Source organism: Glycine max, chromosome 13 (assembly GCF_000004515.6).
Source record: "Glycine max cultivar Williams 82 chromosome 13, Glycine_max_v4.0, whole genome shotgun sequence".
Classification (NCBI taxonomy): Eukaryota; Viridiplantae; Streptophyta; class Magnoliopsida; order Fabales; family Fabaceae; genus Glycine; species Glycine max.
The window spans coordinates 40,084,665-40,107,838 of record NC_038249.2 but is presented as its reverse complement, the minus strand read 5'-3'; the positions used below and the strand labels follow the sequence as shown (position 1 = coordinate 40,107,838).

At 33.8% G+C, this 23,174-nt stretch overlaps 3 protein-coding genes across 6 annotated transcripts; 1 reads left to right on the top strand and 2 right to left on the bottom strand.

Annotated features, from left to right (window-relative positions):
- Nucleotides 1–851: 851 nt before the first annotated feature.
- Nucleotides 852–5,145, bottom strand: LOC100775499 (GTPase LSG1-2). Its single transcript, XM_003543361.5, has 7 exons — nt 4,777–5,145; nt 4,021–4,128; nt 3,858–3,944; nt 3,535–3,628; nt 2,959–3,015; nt 2,241–2,320; nt 852–2,124 (listed from the first exon to the last, which is right to left on the bottom strand). The coding sequence occupies exons 1-7, from the start codon at nt 4,971–4,973 to the stop codon at nt 1,026–1,028; spliced, it is 1,722 nt and encodes a 573-aa protein (XP_003543409.1). The 5' UTR covers nt 4,974–5,145; the 3' UTR covers nt 852–1,025.
- A 1,870-nt stretch (nt 5,146–7,015) lies between these two features.
- Nucleotides 7,016–14,435, bottom strand: LOC100789556 (tRNA-specific adenosine deaminase TAD3). 4 transcript variants are annotated; one of them, XM_014766006.2, is made up of 10 exons: nt 14,302–14,435; nt 13,057–13,149; nt 12,916–12,967; nt 12,752–12,825; nt 12,266–12,387; nt 11,341–11,423; nt 10,422–10,518; nt 9,717–10,166; nt 7,734–7,846; nt 7,016–7,634 (listed from the first exon to the last, which is right to left on the bottom strand). In XM_014766006.2, the coding sequence occupies exons 2-10, from the start codon at nt 13,124–13,126 to the stop codon at nt 7,598–7,600; spliced, it is 1,098 nt and encodes a 365-aa protein (XP_014621492.1). In that variant the 5' UTR covers nt 13,127–13,149; nt 14,302–14,435; the 3' UTR covers nt 7,016–7,597. The 4 variants fall into 4 exon arrangements, with proteins under 4 accessions (XP_014621492.1, XP_014621490.1, XP_014621491.1 ...); XM_014766004.2 differs by having other exon boundaries at nt 7,016–7,422; XM_014766005.2 differs by having other exon boundaries at nt 7,016–7,422; nt 12,921–12,967.
- Nucleotides 14,436–14,651: 216 nt separating this feature from the next.
- Nucleotides 14,652–18,947, top strand: LOC100820409 (outer envelope protein 39, chloroplastic). The gene is made up of 11 exons (XM_003543360.5): nt 14,652–14,829; nt 14,933–14,999; nt 15,104–15,139; nt 15,307–15,451; nt 15,764–15,922; nt 16,058–16,128; nt 16,207–16,285; nt 16,425–16,540; nt 16,723–16,870; nt 17,675–17,744; nt 18,414–18,947. Exons 1-11 carry the CDS (start codon nt 14,796–14,798, stop codon nt 18,569–18,571), a joined length of 1,083 nt encoding a protein of 360 aa, XP_003543408.1. The 5' UTR covers nt 14,652–14,795; the 3' UTR covers nt 18,572–18,947.
- The last annotated feature ends 4,227 nt before the right edge of the window (nt 18,948–23,174 follow it).

Below are 23,174 nucleotides of genomic sequence, written 5' to 3'. Positions count from 1 at the left end.
GTTAAAAGAATAGAAGGACTAACCATCTTAATTTTTTTGTATCTCTCTTATCCCTTTGCCAAAAGAATAGAAAAACTAACTGCCTGAATTCTTTTGTGTCTCATTTCTCTCTTCCAAGAGAATTCAAAGGACTAACCGCCTTAGAATTGTTTTTATTCTTCCCTTCCCCTTAAACAAAAGATTTCAAAGGACTAACCGCCTGAGATATCTTTTGTTTCCCCTTACAAAGATTCAAAGGACTAACCGCATGAGAATTCTTTGTCCCAACACATTGGAGGGTACATCATTTGTGATACAAGTAGAGGGTACATCTACTTGGGGGTTGTTATACTGAGAACAAGAGAGGGTATATCTCTTGTGGTTCAGTTCAAGTAGAGGGTACATCCACTTGGTTATTCAAAGAGAACAAGGAAGGGTATATCCCTTGTGGATCGTTGGCTTGTAAAGGATTTTACAAGGTTGAAAGAAATCTCAAGAACCGGTTAGTTGCTTGGGGACTGGACGTAGGCACGGGTTGTGGCCGAACCAGTATAAATCTTGTGTTTGTCTTCTTCTTCTCTACATTTTTTAATTTCCGCTTTACTTTTGTCTAAGTTATTGTCTTTGTTCTTTACATCCTCACAACTTAGTAGTAAAACCTAATTGAATCTAGTAATATTAAGAAGGTTAAATTTTTAATTAGTAAAGACACATTGATAATTAATTCAACCCCCCTTTTTAATTATTCCGAGACCACTTGATCCAACAAGTCTGTCTGTCCCATAAAGCGGTATCTTATGCAAAAGCAATGCAGATATGCATACACCATTTGCTTATATTACATAGATTAACAATAAAATACCTCATCACAGTTAATACAAAATATTTTTCTGTTATATTCATCGTGATTGTCTACTTTTTTTAGTTGTACAATGCATTACAAACAAAGTATATAAACTTATTCAGTCATTGACTAACAATGTACATACTGGGCCTCACAGATCAGGTGTCGTCTGCTGTACAAATATCAGAGGGGTATGAACTTACTAGACCTTCACATAACTTGTGTTGATTGGTTTCTGAAGGAACCTTACAACTGGCATCCCATCAGCATCATTATTCTCTGTTCTCTGAGAACGATCTTTTTTCCGCTGAGGCTTCCTATGGTGATTATGAGATGCATCAGCCTTCTTGATGGTAACTTCATTCGAAACAAGTCCATTAGCCATGTCAAATGAATTGAGGTCATCCAACACTTGCTCAAAATCTGGTGCAAGTTTGCCATCAACATCTTCAGTACGAGATGAAACAGAGCCATGCAAGTTAACCGAGTATAGTTCCACATTTGACATTGCTGGGGGCATTTCATAGTGAGGCAGCTTCCCATCAATGTAATCTTTCAGTATCTGGCGAGCAGCTCTAGTTTCATCAGGCAGTCCACTAGCGGTAACATACCTGCGAGAAGCACAATATGCTCTCAAAAGTTCAGATGCCAGAGGGGGGCGTGATTGGGGCTCATATGGCTTAGGTTTTGGTAGGCTGATCTTATAAATCTCCTCAATGACATGTCTTGGAACTTTATCAGCTACAACTTGGACAGCCTCCCTGTGTTCAGTCATCCTATCTATAGGCAACACTCCACAAGCAATCATCCTATACCTTGAGCTTGAGAAAGATGGAAAAACTAATCCAGGACAGTCACAAACGGTCAGTTTGTTGGAAATAATTAACGTTTGGAAATGCTTTGTCTTCCCTGGAGTAGAGGTGACACCTGTCCTTTTTTTACCAACCAGAGCATTAATAGTTGAACTTTTGCCAACATTAGGATACCCGACAAATCCCACAATTACATTATTTGATGAGGAACTACCAGCAAGATTTTCACCAGAAGAATGAATGTTAGATGGCCTTGTGTCAGAGCTAGAATTTCTCCTCATCTCTACTATCTCTTCTGCCTCTGACTGCAACCGTGCAAGAAGCTCATCCCTGTCATATATCTCTGTGTCTGGATTATTGTTCTTCCCTGAATCATCAGCTTCCAATGGTGACCTAAACATTTTACCTTCAACAGCTGCTGAAGCAGCTTTAGCTGACCAGAAGATATATAGAATATTATGAGCATGAAAATACTCTACCCATTTCTCTCTGCAAGAAAAAAAGGGCAGAGGAGAAGACAAATGATAAGAATATTAGCTGGAAGGAAAACCAAGAGTGTTGATTTAATGGAATATTACAATAAACCATATACAAAAAGTTTAAACCTGACAGAAGCTGGTAAAAGATCTGCCTTATTAACCAAGAGCAATGTGCGTTTATGCTCATCAACCTCTCGTGCATATGCCTGTCTCATAAAATCAAAGCAAAATAAATCATGATTAGCACATGTCATTAGAATAATTATTCAAACAAAGAAGTTTAAACTCAGCTAAAAGTGGTTTATTATCAGAAACTATATGCTGTATCTACCAGCTAAGATAAAAGTTAAATCACAAATACAGTCATGTTGATACATTTATTATATTCTTTATCTTTATTTTTACTAGCATTTGTATCTGAGTAGCAATTTAGTTATAAACTAAGCTAAAATAATCTCTAATGATAGCATTGCCATGTTTAATATTTGAAACTTCTCTATATCCGCATTTGAATGCCGAGTCATATCATCTCACATGTTCCTTGACACACTGATGGGAGTTATTTCAAAGGGATGGACCATGAAGCTAAAACTTAATTGTCATGATGCAAAAACCAGTTAATGCAATATGCAACCCCACAAAACTGTTCCTTTCTTTCAAATTATGTATCTTCCCATGTAAAGAATTATGTACTAAATCATGTATCTATCACATGTAAAGAATGCTATCTTCCACTTTGCAGTTTGTATGCCACCCTGTCATGTTACTTTAAGCTCAAAATCCAGAATAGATATTAAGGTGTGTGTGTGTGGGGGGGGGGGGGGGGGGGGGGGTTGAATATTACCTCAAGATCAGGACAGCGATAGAATAGTGGATCTCGGGAATCAACAACCATAACAAGCTGGTAAAAATGAGAATGAGATCATTATATGGGCATCTTAAAGAATTCATGCCCTTAAAAGCAGAACTAAAAAACCAAATGCTAGATATATAATTTGCTAGGCAAGTTATAAACCATGAGTGTATCTTGCAAATAACGCCCAAGAGATCATCATCTTAAAAGTTTCACGTGTCTTAAAAACAAAATGAAGAGAAAATAAAAATGGTAACACAATACACGAGGCTCCCACCTAGTGGTGTCTGAGGAGGGTAGATGCAAAATTACTACAGAAGTATATTTCTATTACAATTATCATAACTGATCAGAACAGAAACAACAATTACTCTTATAATGCTTTTACTAAAAAAAGATAGGCTTCTTGGTTCAAAGAATAAATGTATCTCTTGGCGGGGATAAAAAATTATCATGATAAGGTACACTATTGTACAATCTTATTTGGCAATCATTGAAATTTGAAACCCTTTATCAGCCAAAATGTAAAAAAATTTAGGTCAAAGTTGAGAGATGGTATCAACTTACCAAATCACTGCGCTCAACAACCCGCCAGAGCTGTCTCCAGATATCGAGATTTTTCTCAAACGGGGTTAGGACAAGATTCTCATTTTCCTCAAGTCTGAAACACCATCATGCCACAAACATAAATATAAATAAAATATATATATAAAAAACAATTGTCCTCATTTTCTTATTCTTCTAGATGTCACTTTTAGGAATAGTTATAAACTCTAATTGCTGTAGCTTTAAGCCTGATTTCTGTTTGCAGCAAAGCAGCGTGTTTACCCTTCGCATTAATTTAGCTTGACATAACTGGATTGATTAACAAAATATAATCCAGACCTAACCTTGCCAGACTGCGACGCCAAATTAAGAAAGCTTGTCTTTCATTGTCACCAAGCTCCTCAACAGACATGTGTGCTCTCCATGGTGGCCTAAAGTACAAAAACACACACACTCAGACCAGCCAAAGTAAAGCCGACCACCCAAGCAATGAATGAAAAAACATACCTGCGCGGAACACGAAGACTGCTAGCATGCAAAGCCTCCTCCCTCTTCTGCTGTTTCCTCATTTCTTCAAGTGTCATTTCATTTTTGCCAATGCCAGAGCTCAGATCCCTACACTCATACAACAAAAATTACAAAATTTTCATTATACAATATACATAGACACACAAAGTTAAAGGATAACATGCAAAGCCAGCAACCATTTAACGAAAAAACAAAATTCCTCACACAGTCACCTCCACACATTCGAAATTCTTTTTCAGCAATGCAAGGTAGATACAATACAGCTAGTCCACTACAAGTCTACAAGCAAGTTATGACACTTTGAAAATTGGTGACACTTATGTATTGTATCTGATACTGGAACAACAAGCATTTATTTGTATTTTAGGCATGTGCCCAACTTTTATTTTTATTTTGGGAATACCCCCCCCCCCCTCCTTCATGGCCCCCCACTTTCCTTCCCTCAGAGCATAACCTCACTCTTACAATCTTGTTTTCCTCAAAATTATCGCACAAAGCAGAAAACATCAATCAATAAATGCGCATCCCAACATATCCGTGCAACATATCAAACAACTAACAATTTCCCAAAAATATGGCAGCAAACGTCAAGTGCAATTGGTTACCTTTTCTTTCAATCTTTTTTGCTAAAGTAGGTTAATTCAAAGGAAAATAGCCAAAATAAATCGAAATTAACAAAACAAATGAATTTCCATTCTTGTGGTTAAAAATTAAGGAGGGGTTGGGCAGACTTACAGATTGATGGGGCGGTGAGGGGTGGAGAAGAGGGGTTGTTGAGGGTGTTCAGCTTGTTCGATTATGGCGTCGATGTCGCTGATCTCTGTGAAGGATTCGAGAACCTTCTTCTTCTGTAAACGCCCATTTTCCTTGCTCTGTTGATTGTGCTGCTTCACCAACGCTCTTCCCACCCCTGTCTTCTGGTTTTTCCCCATTCTAATTTCTAGCTGGAAATGGAATCCACGACACCACGAGCTTCTCTCACTGTGAAACTCAAACCCTAGAATTTTTCCTCTCTAGTTTCCACCGGTTTTTTCTTCTACCTTTTATACGTTATGGAAGATAAGTTAATTTGTTCATCCTCACATTGAAATTAAATTAAAAAAATACAGCAGGCAACACACACAATTACGCACACCACACTCGCGATTATTTGTGAACAGTGATGACCATCCATACAAAAAGACAAATTAGCTAATATAGTACTAATTAATAAGCCAAAATGATTGGTATAATTTTTTACACTAACTTTAGTATTCAAGTTTTAGTTTTATTTTAAATTAGATTTAATTATTAATTTAGTACAAATTATTTTAAAATATTTAATGTGGTCCATGTTTGTTAGCATTATATAGATTTGGGTATTTTTTTAAAAAAAATAATAAGGGTTTTTATAGCTGTCACTATGACTGTTTGAGAATTTAAAATTGAATCTGGAAAAGGAAACCCTTCCATAGCCATCGTCCAACCATCGCAGCCATGCTCCCCTCTTCCAAGATCTGTGAGCATGTTGAGTATGTTGACGACACGAAAGCTGTGGAGCTGGTCGTATAAAGCTGAAAGAGGAAAGGAATGAAGAAGAGTAGAAGCTGGTGGCAGAAGGAAGCAGGGTAAGAGAGAATGAGGGAGTAATGAGAAGCGAAGTAGAACAAGAGAGGGACAAAGAGAAGGTCGAGAGTGTGGTAACGTGTCTCGTGTTTAGCTTCGAAGCATGAGACGTTGGGGACGGAGAAGAGCCAGTTGAAGGCGGCGAGGTAGTAAGCAGCGTTGTTGATGCTGACGGCGACGATGGAGGCCCAGGCGCTCGAGGTTTGCGTTTCCAGATTATTATTTTTTTTTTTTGGTAAATATAGTGTCGGCTATAACGGCTATTATTTGCAAAGGAAAACCCTTACCGTCAGCTTCAATTGACCGAAAAGACTTAATTGATGGAGTTTTGAAAAATTTAGGATTCAAATTAAATCTTTTAAAAATTTAGAGACTAGATTGAATCTTGAATATCAAATTAATAATTAAGTCTTTAATTAAAGACATATTTTGGATTTAATTTATTTTTTCACCTTTTCAATTTGTGTTAAAGTGACAGTGGTGTTTTTAATAGTTTAATTTCAATTTAGTTCTGAACTCACTTTTGATGAGTCTTACATCAAAATTAAGAACTTCAACATTTTTTTATTTCAATGTTAAATTTTTTAAAAAACTGAAAATGAATTTCGCATATTATATATCTTTATATGTTTACTAAAGAATATTTTAGTATTAAGAACCAATTCTTATTAATTTAGAAGCTGTTCTTACCCCATCATGACTTCAAATTTAGTCTCATCCAATCATAAACTAATAAAAATTCGTCATTGTGCTTAAAAGCCCCATAAAAATTGTGGTTGAAGATGCAGTTTCATACTTTTAAGTTCATTTTACAAAACTTTGAAATAAACATTTTTAAATAATGAAATGATCATGTCAAATAGATATCCTGACATAATTACAGGTTATAATAAGTCAAACCATATTAACAAACTCAAACTCAAAATAAGCTGTTAGAATTGAGTTAATTAAAAATCTGAAAATTTCATATAAGATAACAAGTTTACACTTTATCATCACCGCTGTACTAAAAAAACATCAGTTTCTATTATACCAAAGGTGTAATTTTCTTTTTTCTGCAATTTTTCTATTGTTTTCTTTAGTTACCAAAAAAAAATAATTAGTCAGAATTATTATTAAAAAAATTACCATTTAATTTTTTTTTAGCTTTTGAAAGAGTTGTTTTTTATTAGTTTATTTTATGAAAATAAATCTAAAATAACCCATCAATTTCAAAAGCTGTTTCAATAAGCTGCACTGAACATTACCTGTACCCTGTAGGATAAAAAGTTATTTTTGTGACAAGTATAATTTTGTCCGTCCTTGTCAATAATACTCGATTAGAATTTAGAAGAATAACTACATTCGCAAAATTTACAGCATAACAAAATTTTCAGAGAATGTATTAGATTGGTAATTAGTTTAAACATAATCAAAATTCGAATACATAGCTATAATGGTACAAAGGGCCAATCTAACCATGTCTTCCTTGACCGACGAAAAATATATCGCAAAACCGACATAAAAATCTAGAGGAAAGCAAGTAATATCAGAATGCCGTTCTAACAATTAGCATATTACCAAACATTCAAAACTCGCTAGTAAATAGTCTCTGCAACTTAAGTATGACACTTATGCAGGGCTTCTTCAGGTAACAAAACCCTGAAAACAGCATAATGATGATTTAAGCTTTTCTCTCCTTGTAATCTGTGAACACTACCCAAGGCACCGGCATTAGGATTTGGAAAAGCATAAAATATTCGCCTAATTCTCTGATGGACAAGGGCCATTGCACACCTGACATCACAGTGGAAGGCAAATTTATCAGAAAACAACTACTTTGGAAAAGGTTAACTATCTGAAAGTGAAACTTCATATTAAAGGAGAATCAGATTTCAAGGATTTCTCCTATTCTAAGAATCAAGAAGAAAGGAATTCCCTTCAAATTTGCATGGCATTAAAAAAGAAAGAATCAGAATGCTATTGGCAGCCTCTTATCTTCATATTCCCTTCATAGATGAGTAGACAAGACCTATTTAGACTTCAAAGGAACTCAGCAAAGACAGAAATGATTCAAAGCTATAGAACTATATACTCTATAAGCTTACATTGCGCATGGTTCCCAAACAAGATATATATCATAACCAGTGCATAAGTAAGGTCGTGCCAGCGGCTGATCAGAAGTCTGACTATGAGCATTCAATCTATCATCATCCTCACCCTGAAACACCATAATCCGACACAGAAATAAAGCTTTACACAAAATATATTCAACTGAAAATAATTAACAATTATAATCAAGGGAAATGATGGTATTTTATGTTTCCATATTGCCCCTGTTGAATTTGGTGTGAGATGCTTCGTTAGGTTAGGCCTAGATTATGAGCAAGTAATTGTCATAGGTTTTCATCCGGACCATTATTTGGAGAGTCATCACAAAGAAAATAAAACGTAAAGTAAATGCACTGATAATTGCTAAATAATTGTGCTTTGATAATAGAAAATAAAACAAAATTGTCTTTAAAAATAATTATTTAACAGTTATTTGCGCTTAAATGTTAAAGAATTGATGTTTCGTTGAATTTTGGCTACAAATATAAAAACTGGAGGTGCTAACAACGAAAAGTGAGAAATAATGAAGAAAAAAAGAAGAAATCAGGAAAGGCCCAGCCCAGCGTCTCACTCAGCGCGCAGCTTGTGCTAAGCGAGATAGAAGACACAGACGCTAAGCGAGGGCGTTAAGCACGAGAGTCAGAACTCGCACTCAACGCGTTACATGCGCTAAGCGCGCGCAACAAAAACAGGACTCGCTAAGCGTACAACATGCGCTAAGCGCGCGATCCAACAGAAGCAGCACGCGCTAAGCGAGAGATGTCGCGCTAAGCGAGTCTACGAAAGCCCAAAGCCCACTTCAGCAACTATAAATAGTGAGAGCCAGGCCACGGGGAAACGACACACCGAGTCTCAGAGCACTCTCACTACTACTTAAATACTTAAAGCCTGAGAACTCTTCTCCTTTCTTTTATCATCTTTATTCCTTTCTTTCACTCCCTCTCATTCTAAAGCCCTCAATGACCATGAGTGACTAAAAACCTAGTTAAGGCCTGGCAGACCTAAAAAGCCAAAGCGATGTATGGTGTACTTCTCATATTTATCAATGCAACAGGAATCCTTTTTCAGGTTTTTCTATTCTATTATCTTTTCTATTTTTATCTTGCATTTTCATCTTTACATTCTTTTAGGGGTTTGACACTCGGGGAAGGATAACTTCAAAATAAGTTTTAGGGGTTAGACACTCGGAAGATGATAACTTCTAATAGAACAACAAGAAAAGATTTCATAAGAAAATCATTACTAGACATCGAATGATAGTTTTATGCCCATGCATTTATGTGAACATCTAGAATTTAGACTTCATGCATTTTATTTGTTGAATCTTTTCAAAGGGATTTGGGAGATAGATAAATAAAATAGGCTTTTCATCGTGAGGAATCAGGAGCGAGTAACTGAATAGATGTGGATAGAATAGATCCAATTGAATTGATAAAGAAAAATCATAAACATATACATCCTAGGCAGAAAAGGCATGCTAGGTCCTAACACTTGCATTTCATTGAATTTCCTTCTTAAGTATCTGTTTTTAATTCTCTTGCTTTTATTACTTATAATTCACTCTTATCATTTCCTATTCTTTCTTTTACCCCTCTCTTTAATTTTATTTTTTCCTTATAAGTTGAAAAGTATCCAAGATAAATACAACACAAAATCCCTGTGGAATTCGACACTCGGACTTCCGAGACTTTATTACTTGGACATTTGGTACACTTGCCAAACGAGTTAACATGCACGATTCTACCTTCTTAGCCCTCTAAACAATATATACTTATCCAAACAATATTGCAGACTTAATATAATCCAGGAACCTCCATAAAGTTTCCTATAGAATAAGTTACTTGAAACTAAGAATGCAACACCAGGAGTTTAAGTTGTTCTTAATACTTTTGTAGGAATGGCATGGTAGCACTTCATACAGATGGGCAGCTGCAATTGATTTATTAAATAGAGCAAATATCAGGTGTAGGTAAACTTACATTTGCACACACTGTTTTCTGTCTCTTTGCAGGAGAGCTAGTCCAAGAAGAATTATCACTATCCAATTCCAGATATCTATCTTCACTGTTTCCCTCACTGGAAAAAAGGTATCGATCCCTGGCAGCAGATGATTCTATAGCTACAATGGCAGCATGTCGCAAAGGGTGCCAATAATATGAACTCTGTGAATGAGATTGCTGCTCAGTCCATTGCCGAGGATATAAACAAGCAACGTCTGTATATGATTGTTTAAGCTGATTGGAGGAACTGTTTGAATGCAATGGTTCATGGGGATTACATCTACTGGAACTTATAGGATGGGAACTAGATAATTCTGGCTTTCTATAGCAGTTGTTGTCTTTGCAAGTGTTCCAAGAAAAAATCTGATCACATGCGCTTGAAATTATTTGCTTAGCTGAAGGATCCACTATCACTGCAGCATTAACAACCTAAAACAGATCAAATTTTAGTATGCAGCAGTTGAATGTGAAATTTACTAGTAGGACACTTTTGCCAAAGCTAGCCTTTACTAATTTAGCAAAGGATAGAGGGACCAATTTAAAAATAACTCAAGCTATTACGCATTAAGTGAAAAATAATCACAGAAGAAGAAAAGCAACTGAAAGTCAAGACTGTCGCAGGTGTGAACACATTATTTCTTGTGCACAAATTGAATGAAAAAGGCAAAAAATTTGCACATTTACCATGCCATCAGATGTTGCCATCTCAACAGCTGATTGCATAAACTTCAAAACTGATTGGGAGTCCTCCTCGCTAAATCCAGTAATGCCATCAATGTTGCTGTAAATTTGATTAAAATTGTCAAGCGAAATCCACAAAAAACGTCAGCTATTACCATGTAAGACAAGGTTTTGCATTCTCATCCAGTGAGATTATTCATTAAATAGAAACCAAATAAAATGTTGAGACATACAACCTACGTCATCAACAAAATCCCCCCCCCCCGAAAATAAAAACTTGCCATGCTTCCTCCAATATCTACACAGTCCAAAATTCCCCTTTGGTTTTTCCCAGTCAAAATCTAAACTCCCCAGTTTTTACACATAGAATATACAAGGCTTAGATTGATACATCAGATCTATAATTACAAGAAATATCATGAAACTGTAAGCAAGCATAGATTATATATGAAAACTAAAAATAATTAGTTAATTACACATGGGATAGTATAAACACAAGGGTGTTTGTGTCACTTCATTACTTTTACCTAGGAAGTGCTGGTAGTTATACTACTGTATGAATTACCGAGCTGACTAAATATAATTGCTAACTTGTGTAACCAGTAACCCCTAGATATAATATTGTATATTAATTGTCTGGCCAGCTTGCAAATCAGATCAGTTCATCAAGTTGAAGGTTGTATGCTGATAAAAAAAAAAGTTGAAGGTTGTATTCCTTGAAATGTCATTTAACAGTACATGTTATTTTAATAAGAATTGTTTAATTTATCAAATAAGCGACTTCATATATACATTACTTGACTTTCTTATATTTAAATGGAACCAAAAGTTTGTTTCTTTTGACCAAAGGGAGCAATGACATTGCAAATAATATAAATAAAAAATAAGCAAATAAATAAAAGAATAGTAAAAGGAAACTTACTAAGTCCTGGGGTGATATGATGTTGGCCAAAATTTGCATTGCTCTTGCCACTCTTCTTTTGATGTTGCAGCGTATTTGCAGACCTAAGAATTAAATTCAAGTTTAATGCACGAACTAACTTATGCAAACACAATAAGGACCAAGACTTCTCAGGATTCCAACCAAAACTCACAATAATCTGGTATTAAAATGTTACTTATTCTTCATTGAAAGTGGACTACCAAATGGATGGCCATTTAACGTACATAGTCCTAGAGCTTTGTACGCACATCATTTGATCAACACAAAAAAACTAAAACTCCATTCACATAAATTATTGATTTCCAACACTAAGGGTTTGTTCTTTCATTTAAATTGATAAATTATCATCCATTTGTTTTTCATTATGGTAAAATTGATTTTGGAAGAAATAATGTAGGAAAAACAAATTTTGGAAAAATTTATTTGTGATTGGGTATGATGCTTTAAAAGTGAGTTGAACATAATTGGTTTTGTTTGGTTGGCAAGTACAATAGCTTTCAGTTCAGAGTGTAGATAATACATAATGGGTTTGAATCCGGAAACAGCCTCTTTGCATATGCAAGGGTAAGGCTGCGTACAACATCCCTCCCCCATACCTTCGCATAGCGAAGAGGCTCTGGGCAATGGGGTACGAAGAAAAAAAAAAAAAAACACCCATCACCAATTCCAACCAATGGAAAAGTTAAAAACTTCCACTTCTCCCAAGATCAATTCTACCCACTGCAGAACTGAGTGTGGAAATTAAAAAAATTACCTAAACAGAATCAGCATTCAACAAAATCAATTCTAATATATGATTCATTCGTCAGATATTTTTCATCTCATATCTTCTTGTGATCAAACAATAATCTAAGCATGCATTAATTAATGTAAAAAAAAAATACCAAAATAAACATAGACCCACTTTTGTGATAAAAGGACTCAACTGATGGGAACTGATCAACTCCTGAAGAAGAGGTGGCATATTATCCAGTTGATTGTTGCCTTCATGGGCCAGACACAAGATCACCAATAGCTCTATTTGTCCTGTCAAACATTCCCCGTGTCACCAGCAATATACTTGGTCTATTAACCATAGCTCATATTAGTTTGTATGAGTTTTTTTTTTTTAAGAAAAGTATTTTTAATTAAAAATATGTAAATTAGTAAAAAAATCCTAAAAAATTGTTTTAATACTTTTTTCACAAACGAAAATTAATAGTACCTTTAGAAGGAAACTCAAATTACAAAATAACTTTTTAAACTGAAGCAAACAACCGCTCTATTTTTTCACTTAAAACTGAGAAGAAAAAAAGACAACTTTCCCTCAAATAATATGAGTGTGTGTGTGTGTGTGTGTGTGAGGGGGGGGGGGGGGGGGATATGAGTTTCAGCAATGATATCCATTCACCTCCTTCAAGAACTTTCTTCTGAATTCGTTTCACATGACGGAGATCTTCAAGTGGTGCTATCTGATTCAAACGCCTAACAAGAAATTCAAGCAACTTCTATAGATCTGTTCACAAAGTGCACACAGCTAAAGCAAAGACATGAAGATTTTGGTGGGGAGCTAACCTTACAATTTGGTTGGCATGCTTAGGGTCGATGGCTGAAGCAAAAACACTCTCTGTACAGAAACAAACAAAGCAACTGTTTCAATTCATTGTATTCCAAAAAGAAACTAAAACTCCAACTAATGGGTTTCCATAACGTAACCAGTGGGTTGGTGGTGAAGGTCATGCGGCTGCTTGTCCGGGATGTGCACAACCAAGCATTGATCCATCATGCCCTGCTCTTTTTCTGATTCCCCTGGAACCCAATGTTGAATAGAGCTATTAGCTAGGTTGGCTCACCATGTGTTGTCAAAAAATTCAGTCCACACGGTTTGGCTGGCTCAAGTAATGAGCCAAAATTTATACAACCTGGCTCAACCCACCATAGGTGGTGGGTTAAACAGGTTGGCTCGCCATAATCAAAGAAAACACAGATAATTTAAATAATAAAAATAGAAAGCAAAGTAAAAAGTATATAGAATATAAAACTATAAAGCCAATCAATCATTAATCATCAACATAATGTTACAAAAATTTAACAAATGCATATTCAAATAATGCTCTGGTTTGCAGAAAATGAAATCAGCACAAAAAACAGTTTGACGATATAAATAAGAAAAATATGAAGAAAGAATAAAATTATAGAATTTTCTAATAGATTCGTAGATTACATTTTGCAATTTTGGCAAAGTTGGTTAAAATGGATGAAGTTAGTGTAGTAGAAATGACCATGAAGCTGCATAGTGTCATTTTTGGTACTCCTTATGATTATATTTTACACATGAAAATGCCAGAGGCAAAGACATGTATTTTTTTGCATTGGCACAAATTATTATAATTTACTATAACAAAACGCAGTCATAGTGACGTCTATTTCTTCCTTCCACTTGCAGTCCACCTTTGAGGTTTAGAAAGACCACCCCATATATTTGAAAAACAGTTATCCAGCAGGATCACAAATGAAATGACAAGAAGTATTGTCTACTAATTTTAGAAAATAATAGAATTGTGCTAATGCAATGCCAAATATATCAAGTAAATTTGTGATGATTTAGAACTTATCTTGATTCACAAGCAAATTTCACAATACATACTGCACAGAAGTTACAAGTAAATTTCACCAACATACAGTACAGCAAGAAATTGTCATAAGTAAATAGCATCAATCCAACCTCGTCGAATTGCTTTCTTAATCAGCAGCATTATTATTAACTAAACGATCACACACCTAAAGCCAATGCTAACAATGAGCAAAAGGACATAAAACACAATAGACGCTAGCATCGTGCACTGTAGATTCGGATAATAGAAGGAACCAGCCTTATATTATATTTCTTCAAATCTATGGAGAAAATACAAAAATTATGGCAGACAAAATATTTGTGAAAGTGATTTACGAAGGACATACCTTAAGTGTGCGTAACTATAACCTAGCAGAAGAAGAAGAACGTCGGAAATCGCGTCGTCGCCGACGTTGAAGAGGTTGTGGTGGCGCGGCGTCGAATTTGGGATGGCTGAGACTGGGTGCGTGCACTGGGTAGAAAGGAGGAAAGGAAATGGGCCGAGCCCGATTATATGAATTGGGCCGAACCCGATGATTTGGATTGGGCCAATGACCCAACTAAGGCCCAATAGCATAGTGATTGTCGTGTCACAGTGGTCGAGGTGAGTGTAGAAACGAAAGGGATAACAGAAGTTGGAAGCTAGGAACAGAATAAACACGCGACAAAAAACACCACCTCGTTTGGTTGTTGTTTTGCCAACGTTACGAAACGAAACGCAGCATTGTCTCCACTGCACGCATGCCGTTTACTATATAATAATAATCTTTCAAAACGTTGATTGTGTTGGTTCAATTATTGCGTGTCTGGTAATTTTAATGGTTGATGCGTGTTTGATGGGATGGGAGCTCAGAAGAGCATCCATGCTGGCAAAGGTTTAGACATAATATGCAAAAAAAATTATTTTTTGTTTTGTTTTTGCATGACCGTGTTTTTTGATGTAAGTGCTTTTTTCTCTCTGTTTGGGTGGTTTTACAGCAAAGATTGACGTTAATGTTGATTTTACTCACAAGCTATGCGCTTCTTTGATGCTTCCTACCCTTAGGTTTCATTTTTCTCAGCATTGTCTTTGAAAACTTAATTAGTTAGTTAGTTAATTTGTTCACAAATATCCTTGTGTTTGTTATTTTTGCATTTTCCCCCAAATAGGAGTACTGGCAGTCCATTTTCACTGGTAATTGGGAGGTAAGAGTCTCAGTTTTGTTCCTTCGTTTTGTACTTTTACGTGAGTGGACTCTTGGTTGAATCTGAATGGCAAAATTTTGAATTTACGTCAGTTTGGGTTCTTCAAGGGTATCGGTTGGTTTTCTCTTAATGGAGTAATGAATTGTTCAACTTCTTTTTTTTGGAAGTCTTTGCATCAAACACCCAAATTTGTTTGGTGGAAGTGAGAAGCTTGATGTTTCGTGGGACAAGGGTCTGTATGATTCAAATGTCTTGGTTGCATATAGAAGGCCACGGCCAGAATGGCTTGCTCAGCAGTCTTTTGTATTGCAGGTTGGCTTTGTGTTTTTTATCATTATATTTTAGAGTTTAATAAACATGCATTGTCAGTGTAAAAGTTTTACACTGTTAAACAATTAGAAGTCATTTCAATATGACTTTTAAGATAGTTATTATATTATATATATATATATATATATATATATATAAGAAAAGAAACTTATTGTACATGATATAGTGATGATGCAAAACCATGTTGTACAATGAGCCTATTTTTAAATGAGATTCATTCTCTTTGTGTCAGCTGGGTGAAGTTTGTTGCACATTCTTAAATTCTACTTTTTGTCTCACCTTTTTCTCTTCCAGCATTCTCTTTCACCTGAGATTGGAGTCCATGGTATCCCAGTGAACAATTTCTCCCGCTCAGGAAGTGGAGGTATAAATTTATCTCGATTGTCAGTGGGAATGGACCTGAAGGAACCTGCTAGTTCAAAATGGAGCAGCACTACCAGCATAAAGTTTGAGGTTCAGCTAGACTTTTTATGAATCTGTCATTTTATACTAAATCCTGGCCAACTTGAGTTTCTTTGCTTTATGTTACTCTTTGATTTGGTTATAGGCAAATTGGAAACTAATATTGGAATGTAAACCATCATGCAGCATGTTCGTCCATTGAATGATGATGGTCGCGCTATATGTAGAGATTATGATGGATTTCCTTTGACTTCCAGGTAATTAACGATTCTAGTATTCCAGTTCTCAAGTTGTTGAACTGATTTTGATCACATACTGTACATTGCTTGATGCAGTGGCAATCCACATGACAGTATGGTAGTGTTAAAGCAAGAGTCTCAATTTGCAAAGGCGAATGATAATAGCTTTTTTCATGTAATAATGCATTCTTATTTCCAGTTTGCTTTCAAGTTCCTTTTTATGAGTGATTGTGAATCAATTAGTTGCATGTGTGTTTATCACAAAAGAAATTCTAGTGTATGTATTCCACTGACTGAATGGCTGTCTTTTTCAGTTTAATCTTCAAATAGAACAAGGTATTCCAGTTCTTTCTAAGTGGATAATCTTCAATCGATTTAAATTTGTTGCTTCAAAGGGAATCAAACTTGGACCAGCATTTCTCTTGACAAGGTTGGTATTTTCTGGCAGTTTAAAGTAGATAATTCCATCCCCCCCCCCCCCCCCAAACCCCCCCCATGTGGAGCTGGGAATTAAACTAAAATGCATTAGTGCAAGGAAAATTCCTGTTTTCATTTCCTCTTCGGGTTGTTTGACAAACAGTTGGCTATCATCACTACCCTTTCATGTTACAGACTTACAGGTGGTTCAATTGTCGGGGACATGGCTCCTTACCAAGCATTTTCCATTGGAGGGCTTGGAAGTGTGCGAGGGTATGGAGAAGGAGCAGTTGGATCTGGGCGATCGTGTTTAGTGGCTAATAGCGAACTGACACTCCCCTTGGTATGTGATAGCATAATGAACAGCAATCCTATATTGTAAAACCAGTCAGATTTATAACCTTCTCTGCTTAAAATATTCTTATACCACTAAACTGCACTTTCTTTGATAAAGAACTTACTCTCGCCGAAGTTTTTTTGTCTTGTGCAACTGTATCTAGTAAGTACGATCCCTTATTCACCATCTTTGGCAAGAACTGCTTTTACTACTTTAGTAGTTGAAATATCCACATCCCTGATTTTTATGAATGTTTGGCAAACCGCAAATGTGGGATATATCCCCATCTGGTTAGAAGTTGACAGGATCATGCAGCAAATTCACCATCTTCTCTGGTCTCTTGTTTGTGGCTGTGTGTCATCTCCTAATAAAATGAAGAATTTTAGGGTTGCCATTTCTATTGAAATTTTCACTTTCCTCCATATGACTGATTTAAAAGAAATTTTTTTTGTGTGTGTGAGTGTGAGCTTTTGGAACTGAAATCCTATCCAGTTTGTATCAGAGTCAGCCCATCTGCCCTTCCCACTATGCTTCCACAAATTACAATTAGCAATACCTTGTGTATAATTGTAATATTTGTTATTCATGAGATCTGTTGACTGTTGTTGTTGAGCATACTTTACCTTTAAACAAACATAGAAGTTATTCATGAACTAACCTCATCTCTTTCCTTGAAATTATTTTTTGTATACCCACACAAGCAGACAAACAGAATTAAACGCATGCACTTTTTCCTTTTATATTTTATTACATTTATTGCTGAACTGAAATGCTATGTACTAAACTACTTGATGTCTTTTTTCACTGTAGAATAAGATGCTGGAAGGTGCCATTTTCTTGGATTGTGGAACAGACTTGCGGTCTGGTCACCTTGTACCAGGTGAGTAATATCATTGTGCTGAAAATACTCAAATTGCTTGCTTATTTACATTTCTGTGGTAGGTCACATTGATTCCTGGCCTTCCCCTTATTATTCTACTGTCTTTTTTCTGTGTCTAGTACTGACTTGTTCAAGCCCATACATAACAGTTTCATTTTATGGAATTAGTGGAACAATAATGGAGCTAGGATTGGACAAAACAAAACTGCATAAATGATTCTTATTCTGTCTCTCCAGTGGTAGGAGGAAATCTATATGTATCATTTTGTGTAGTAAAATAAAGGCTACTATTATAAGAAACCAAAAACTAGACCATAATCTGGAGTATCAAATATTCCTCATTATTTAGAGTTCCATTACTGAGTTTGGGTACTCCATAACCCAAACCTTGGAAATTGGAACAAACTATCTTTTAAGTGGGATGGCCATATAAATACTTAATTGAAGCGAGTGATCCAACATTTGCCATTATATTTTAGTTACACTTCTGTGTTTTCATTTACAGTTTTTTCTTATTCTTTGGAGCAGGGGTGTTTAATTGTTATAGCTTCTGCTTTGCTTTTTCTGTTTTTTTATCTTAAATTGATCTACTTGATCATGTTTGTTTGAGTCTTTAGTCCAAACCCATGTCAAATGTGTTCTCAAGGTGTTGATCTCTTGGAAACTCAGGAAATCCAGCGTTGAGGCAGAGTAAACCAGGATCTGGAATTGGATTAGGATATGGACTTCGATTTAAATCACAATTTGGTCATTTTCAAGTTGATTATGCTGTTAATGCATATCAGCAGAGAACTCTCTATTTTGGCCTCAGCAACCTTGCATCGTGAGATCTCAAGACCCTGGATGTTGCAGATTTCTAGTGCATTCCTCTAATACACAGGTCCTATGGAAGATTGAATGGTGAAGCTAACGATGCTGGAATATTTTTGTCTTAAATTCTAGGCTTGTCAAGTTTATGAAATGCATGCTTTCTCTCTATTTCTAACTCCCCGGTATATTTGGCATGTGGATAGGGAAATTACTACTATATTCTTTTTCTTACAGTAGTTGGAAATTTAGTTGCCATTTTTGTAAGGCTTTTGGTTTTTGTTGGTAAAATGGGTGCAGACAGGTTGATTATTTATTGTAAATTGCTTTCATTCGAAAGGAAATAGGATTGTATTCTTCCACATGAATAAAAAGCACTCAATACTATTGTTAAAAGTTCTCTTTGTCTTCCCCTTAGGCCATCATTCTAGAGATACTGTGATTTGGTGGTATACTTCGTAATAAAGCTAGCTAGGTAAAGATACTACATTCAAGTTGGGGAGAAAGAACTTGCAGTCTACCAAAAATTTTACCTTATTGACATATTGTTATAAACCAAAAATTGTCAAAACTAAAAATGGATTGAGGATACAAATAGCCGCAATCTCAAAATCACAGGAACAACCAGAAAAACTTTATACAAGATTAAATTTAAAAGAATTTGTTACACTGGCTGGTAAGAGAGTCTCCCAAATTTGAATACAAGCCATACATACAGGGAACTTGGCGCAAGTTTTCCAGCTCTAGGATGTTTGGTTTCACATTTTGGATGAAATTTTTAAAAGCTAATAATTATAGCTTTCACATCACAAATGTGATCATTCTATTCTCAACGTGTTTTCAAACATTTTGCCATGAATTAAGTACTGAGAGATGCTTATATACCAGAAAAGGCTACTTGTGGCAGTATCTGTATCCCAATACTGTAAAGTGTAAACTACAAAACACCCTCAGCTTTTGCAAGATGATTGCACAATCTTATCGAGGAAAACAAAGTGCATGTTTGATTTACCTTATTTTGAAAAAAAAAAATAATCATTTTTTTATCAAGTTTTTTTGTATAGAACCTTTGAGAAATAAGTGCTTATTCTTTTTAAATAAGCTGACCCAAACATGCTAAAAAAGTTTTCACTGCATGAAGTTCATCCGTCTCTTCCTCATTACAAATTCTGCAGCCAACCCTTTTGAAACTCTAGTGTCCTGCGTGAGGATAAAGAAATTATTTTTTATTGGAAAAATATTTATTAAATGGATAAATATAAAAATATTATGTATTTTCTCTCTTCTATATTAATAAAAAAAAATTACTTCTATTTCCTCAACTCTATAGTTATCAAAACCATTAAACTAAAATCCAAGATATTTAATCCTTTTTATTAAGAACCAAGATATTTTATCCTATTATTTGCAAACAAAATATAAAGTTATCATGTTGTTGCACAGAAGCGTATTTTAAAATTAAAGTAAAAAGTTGTAAATAAAAAAATTATAGAGAAAAATAAATATTTAGTACGAATACTGAATTATTTTATTTTATTAGATAAGACTTTTAAATTGAAGAAAAATTATGAAATTAAATTATTCGAATCAAAATGCATAATCTCTATGATGGATATCTAACATCATATATGTTGTCAAAATTTAGAATTTAAAAATTAAATTAAGATTAACTAAGATCGCGATAGTCACGCAATTCAAATTATTTTAAACAAGATATTTTCAATTTGATACAATTTATCAATATTAAATATTCAAAATTTAAAATTTGAGGTAATTGAAATAAGTTGAATTAAGTAATAATATTTTTTTTTTAAAAAAAGAATAAAAAACTAGGAATAAAGGATAAAATTAGATACTCAGTGCATGATGTAGATTAGCTCTTAAAAAAATTTAATGTTTTAATTTAAGAAAGAGGATGGTTTATCAAAAGTTTTGGGGAATACCAAGTCACAGTTTTTGGGAAGAAAAGATCATGACAGTTCGTAGAGTCAAACAGGGACTCGGTTTAACCATTTGTTAAGGTGAATGTTTTGGAAAGGCACTATCCGTATCAGTGTGACTCAAACATGCATTATTGACCTTTGAAATTCCATATAGATTCAATGCGTGCTTAATTTGTCCAGCAAGAAAAAAGCTCCATATATACTTGATACTTCAGATTAGTCTTTCTAATTATTTAGTTTTGTAGTCATTGCTTAATTTGTTCCTTACGATAAATTAAAGCAAACGGCGATCACATCCTACTAAGATTTCTTTGAGCAGCCGGACTTAGAGCTGTTTGGATTAAAATTTGCAAAAACAACTCAAATCTTACTTCAATATAACTGAGTTTCTGGGCAAATTTTCATATGCAAATATACTTTTGAGACTAACCAAACATGTTAGTAAAATGAGTTTTCTCTCCAAATTGAGTTTGGAGCTCCCCTGCCGACAAACCAATCATAGCCTTAATAAGATCAGAATAGGAGGAGCTGGGGAGAGGGGAAGTGTTAGGGGTAGTAGGGTAATTTTATGATATTTTTAAAGTTGGGGGTGGGCTTAGCAATTCCCTCCAATCTCCTTTATTTTTGCCCATGATTTAGCCCATAGCCTATGGATGGGTTTAATTAATCACTGTTTCGGGTGAGATATGAAATAAGGGCAGATGTCAATACTTCCTTTTAGGGTGATGAGATTAAGTTTACTTTCAAGTTTGAAGTGACAGGGATTTCATGCTTTTAAATAAAACGATAGAATCTAGTTTGTGTATAGGATTAAAATTGTAGCTTTTAATTTTAATTTTAATTTGAGTTTAATTTTATATACTATAACCAATCAGAAATCATATTAAGAATGAATTTTAAAATAATTATTATAAAATTTAATAAAATTATCACATGATATTTTCTAATTTATTAATTATCAGAGTATATATTACTTTCTCTCTTAATTTTATTAATATTATTTTAAAATCATATAGTATGGATATTAACAGTAATACGATAATTATGATGTCAATGATAATATCAATGAAAGAATAAAAAATAAAAAATAATTAATTACGTTATAGTTTCATAAAATTGAATTGTATCATTGATATTCTCATTTTAAAAAGACTTTTAAACTTAATAATTAAAATTTTATTAATATTATTTTAAAATCATATAGTATGGATAATAGCAGAATAAATAATACGATAATTATGATGTCAATGATAATATCAATGAAAGAATAAGAAATTAAAAATAATTACTTATGTTATAGTTTCATAAAATTGAATTGCATCATTGTTATTCTCATTTTAAAAATACATTTAAACTTAATAATTAAAATTCTGAAATCTAATCTTAGTTTTTTTATATAAAAATTACATGTATTCTCCACTAACGTAAGTCAAGCAAGTATTTACAGATTAAAAGACAAGATAATAATAAAAAATATCAACTTATAACAATAGTTTTTTACAACTACAATTTTTATTTTTCCTTTTTAAATATTCAAATCTTGGGTCACGAATGTGGCTTTGATATCTTAATTCTTAAACTTAATATCCCTAGCAGTAACAGATATATAACAATAAAAATAAACATGCATAAATAAATAATACTTATATCACTGAACACGTAGTTGCGGTGAGAAAACACTGTCACGTGGATGCTAGAAATTTATAACTGGTCCCAAACCTGTTTGTCAGGAGCTGGAGTATCAAGATTGATCACTAAGCATCAATTATTAATTTATTACTGCAGATTTCCCTTTTTAAACAAAGTTGTAATTTTTTTTCATGGACTTGCATATTAAGCAAGAGATCATATTATTTTTTCTACGAGTCAACCCACTAATTTTTTCTTATATCATTATAAATTTCAGTAGTTGATATAATATAAATTTATCTTCAATTAAAGAAAGTATGTCCTTTATTATACATTTTTTTCTTTTAATACCTGTATGTTATTATTTAATATTTATTAAATTATTTGTATATATTTGAATAAATTTAAATTATTAATCTTAAGCAAGAGATTATATTATGATTATTTTAAAATTAATTATTATCTCAAACTTTTTAAGCAATTATCTTAAATTTTCACAATTATGATTAGTTGATTTGGATTTTATATTTATCCAACTTAGTTTGTCAATATTTAGTATTATAGTAATGGTGTTAATTTTAGGTATTTTACTTTAGGTAAATAATCACTTTTGTCCATAATTTTAGGTATCATAAAGAAATTATACATTTAGAGATAAAATAATTATTTATCCTTTACTTTATGTTGGCTATGTGTAGGTTCTAATATAGGCGAAATTTAATTACGTAATGATAACACTTCACATATATATCACATATATATTAGATAACCATAAAATTTTAGATAATTGAAAAAATCATAGTATATTTATTTCTTAAGTTTAATAAGCATGCAGACACTTAGTGTGACTTTTAGATAATTATTACAAAAATTAATATATTTTTCATACATAATGATTTATATTATTTTTTAGGGATACTAGTTTGTACTATTTCTTAAATACAAATAATATATTTTTAGGACATTATTCATGAGATTAAGATTATATTAGGGAAAATATTTCAGTTAATTTCTATTTTTTTTATTAGCTAAAAAATTCATTTGAAAATAT

What these genes read in the sequence shown, in the direction of transcription:
- LOC100820409 (XM_003543360.5), top strand. Translation starts at nt 14,796, where the DNA reads ATGGGAGCTCAGAAGAGCATCCATGCTGGCAAAG. An exon ending in GCGAACTGACACTCCCCTTG is followed by an intron (nt 16,871 to 17,674) that starts GTATGTGATAGC and finishes TTTTCACTGTAG; the next exon opens with AATAAGATGCTGGAAGGTGC. An exon ending in GTCTGGTCACCTTGTACCAG is followed by an intron (nt 17,745 to 18,413) that starts GTGAGTAATATC and finishes TTGGAAACTCAG; the next exon opens with GAAATCCAGCGTTGAGGCAG.
- LOC100775499 (XM_003543361.5), bottom strand. Translation starts at nt 4,973, where the DNA reads ATGGGGAAAAACCAGAAGACAGGGGTGGGAAGAGCGTTGGTGAAGCAG. An exon ending in TTGTTGAGCGCAGTGATTTG is followed by an intron (nt 3,016 to 3,534) that starts GTAAGTTGATAC and finishes CATTTTTACCAG; the next exon opens with CTTGTTATGGTTGTTGATTC. An exon ending in CTTTTACCAGCTTCTGTCAG is followed by an intron (nt 2,125 to 2,240) that starts GTTTAAACTTTT and finishes TTTTTCTTGCAG; the next exon opens with AGAGAAATGGGTAGAGTATT.
- LOC100789556 (XM_014766004.2), bottom strand. Translation starts at nt 13,126, where the DNA reads ATGATGGATCAATGCTTGGTTGTGCACATCCCGGACAAGCAGCCGCAT. An exon ending in TGGCAACATCTGATGGCATG is followed by an intron (nt 10,167 to 10,421) that starts GTAAATGTGCAA and finishes GATCTGTTTTAG; the next exon opens with GTTGTTAATGCTGCAGTGAT. An exon ending in AGAAAACAGTGTGTGCAAAT is followed by an intron (nt 7,847 to 9,716) that starts GTAAGTTTACCT and finishes ATGGTGTTTCAG; the next exon opens with GGTGAGGATGATGATAGATT.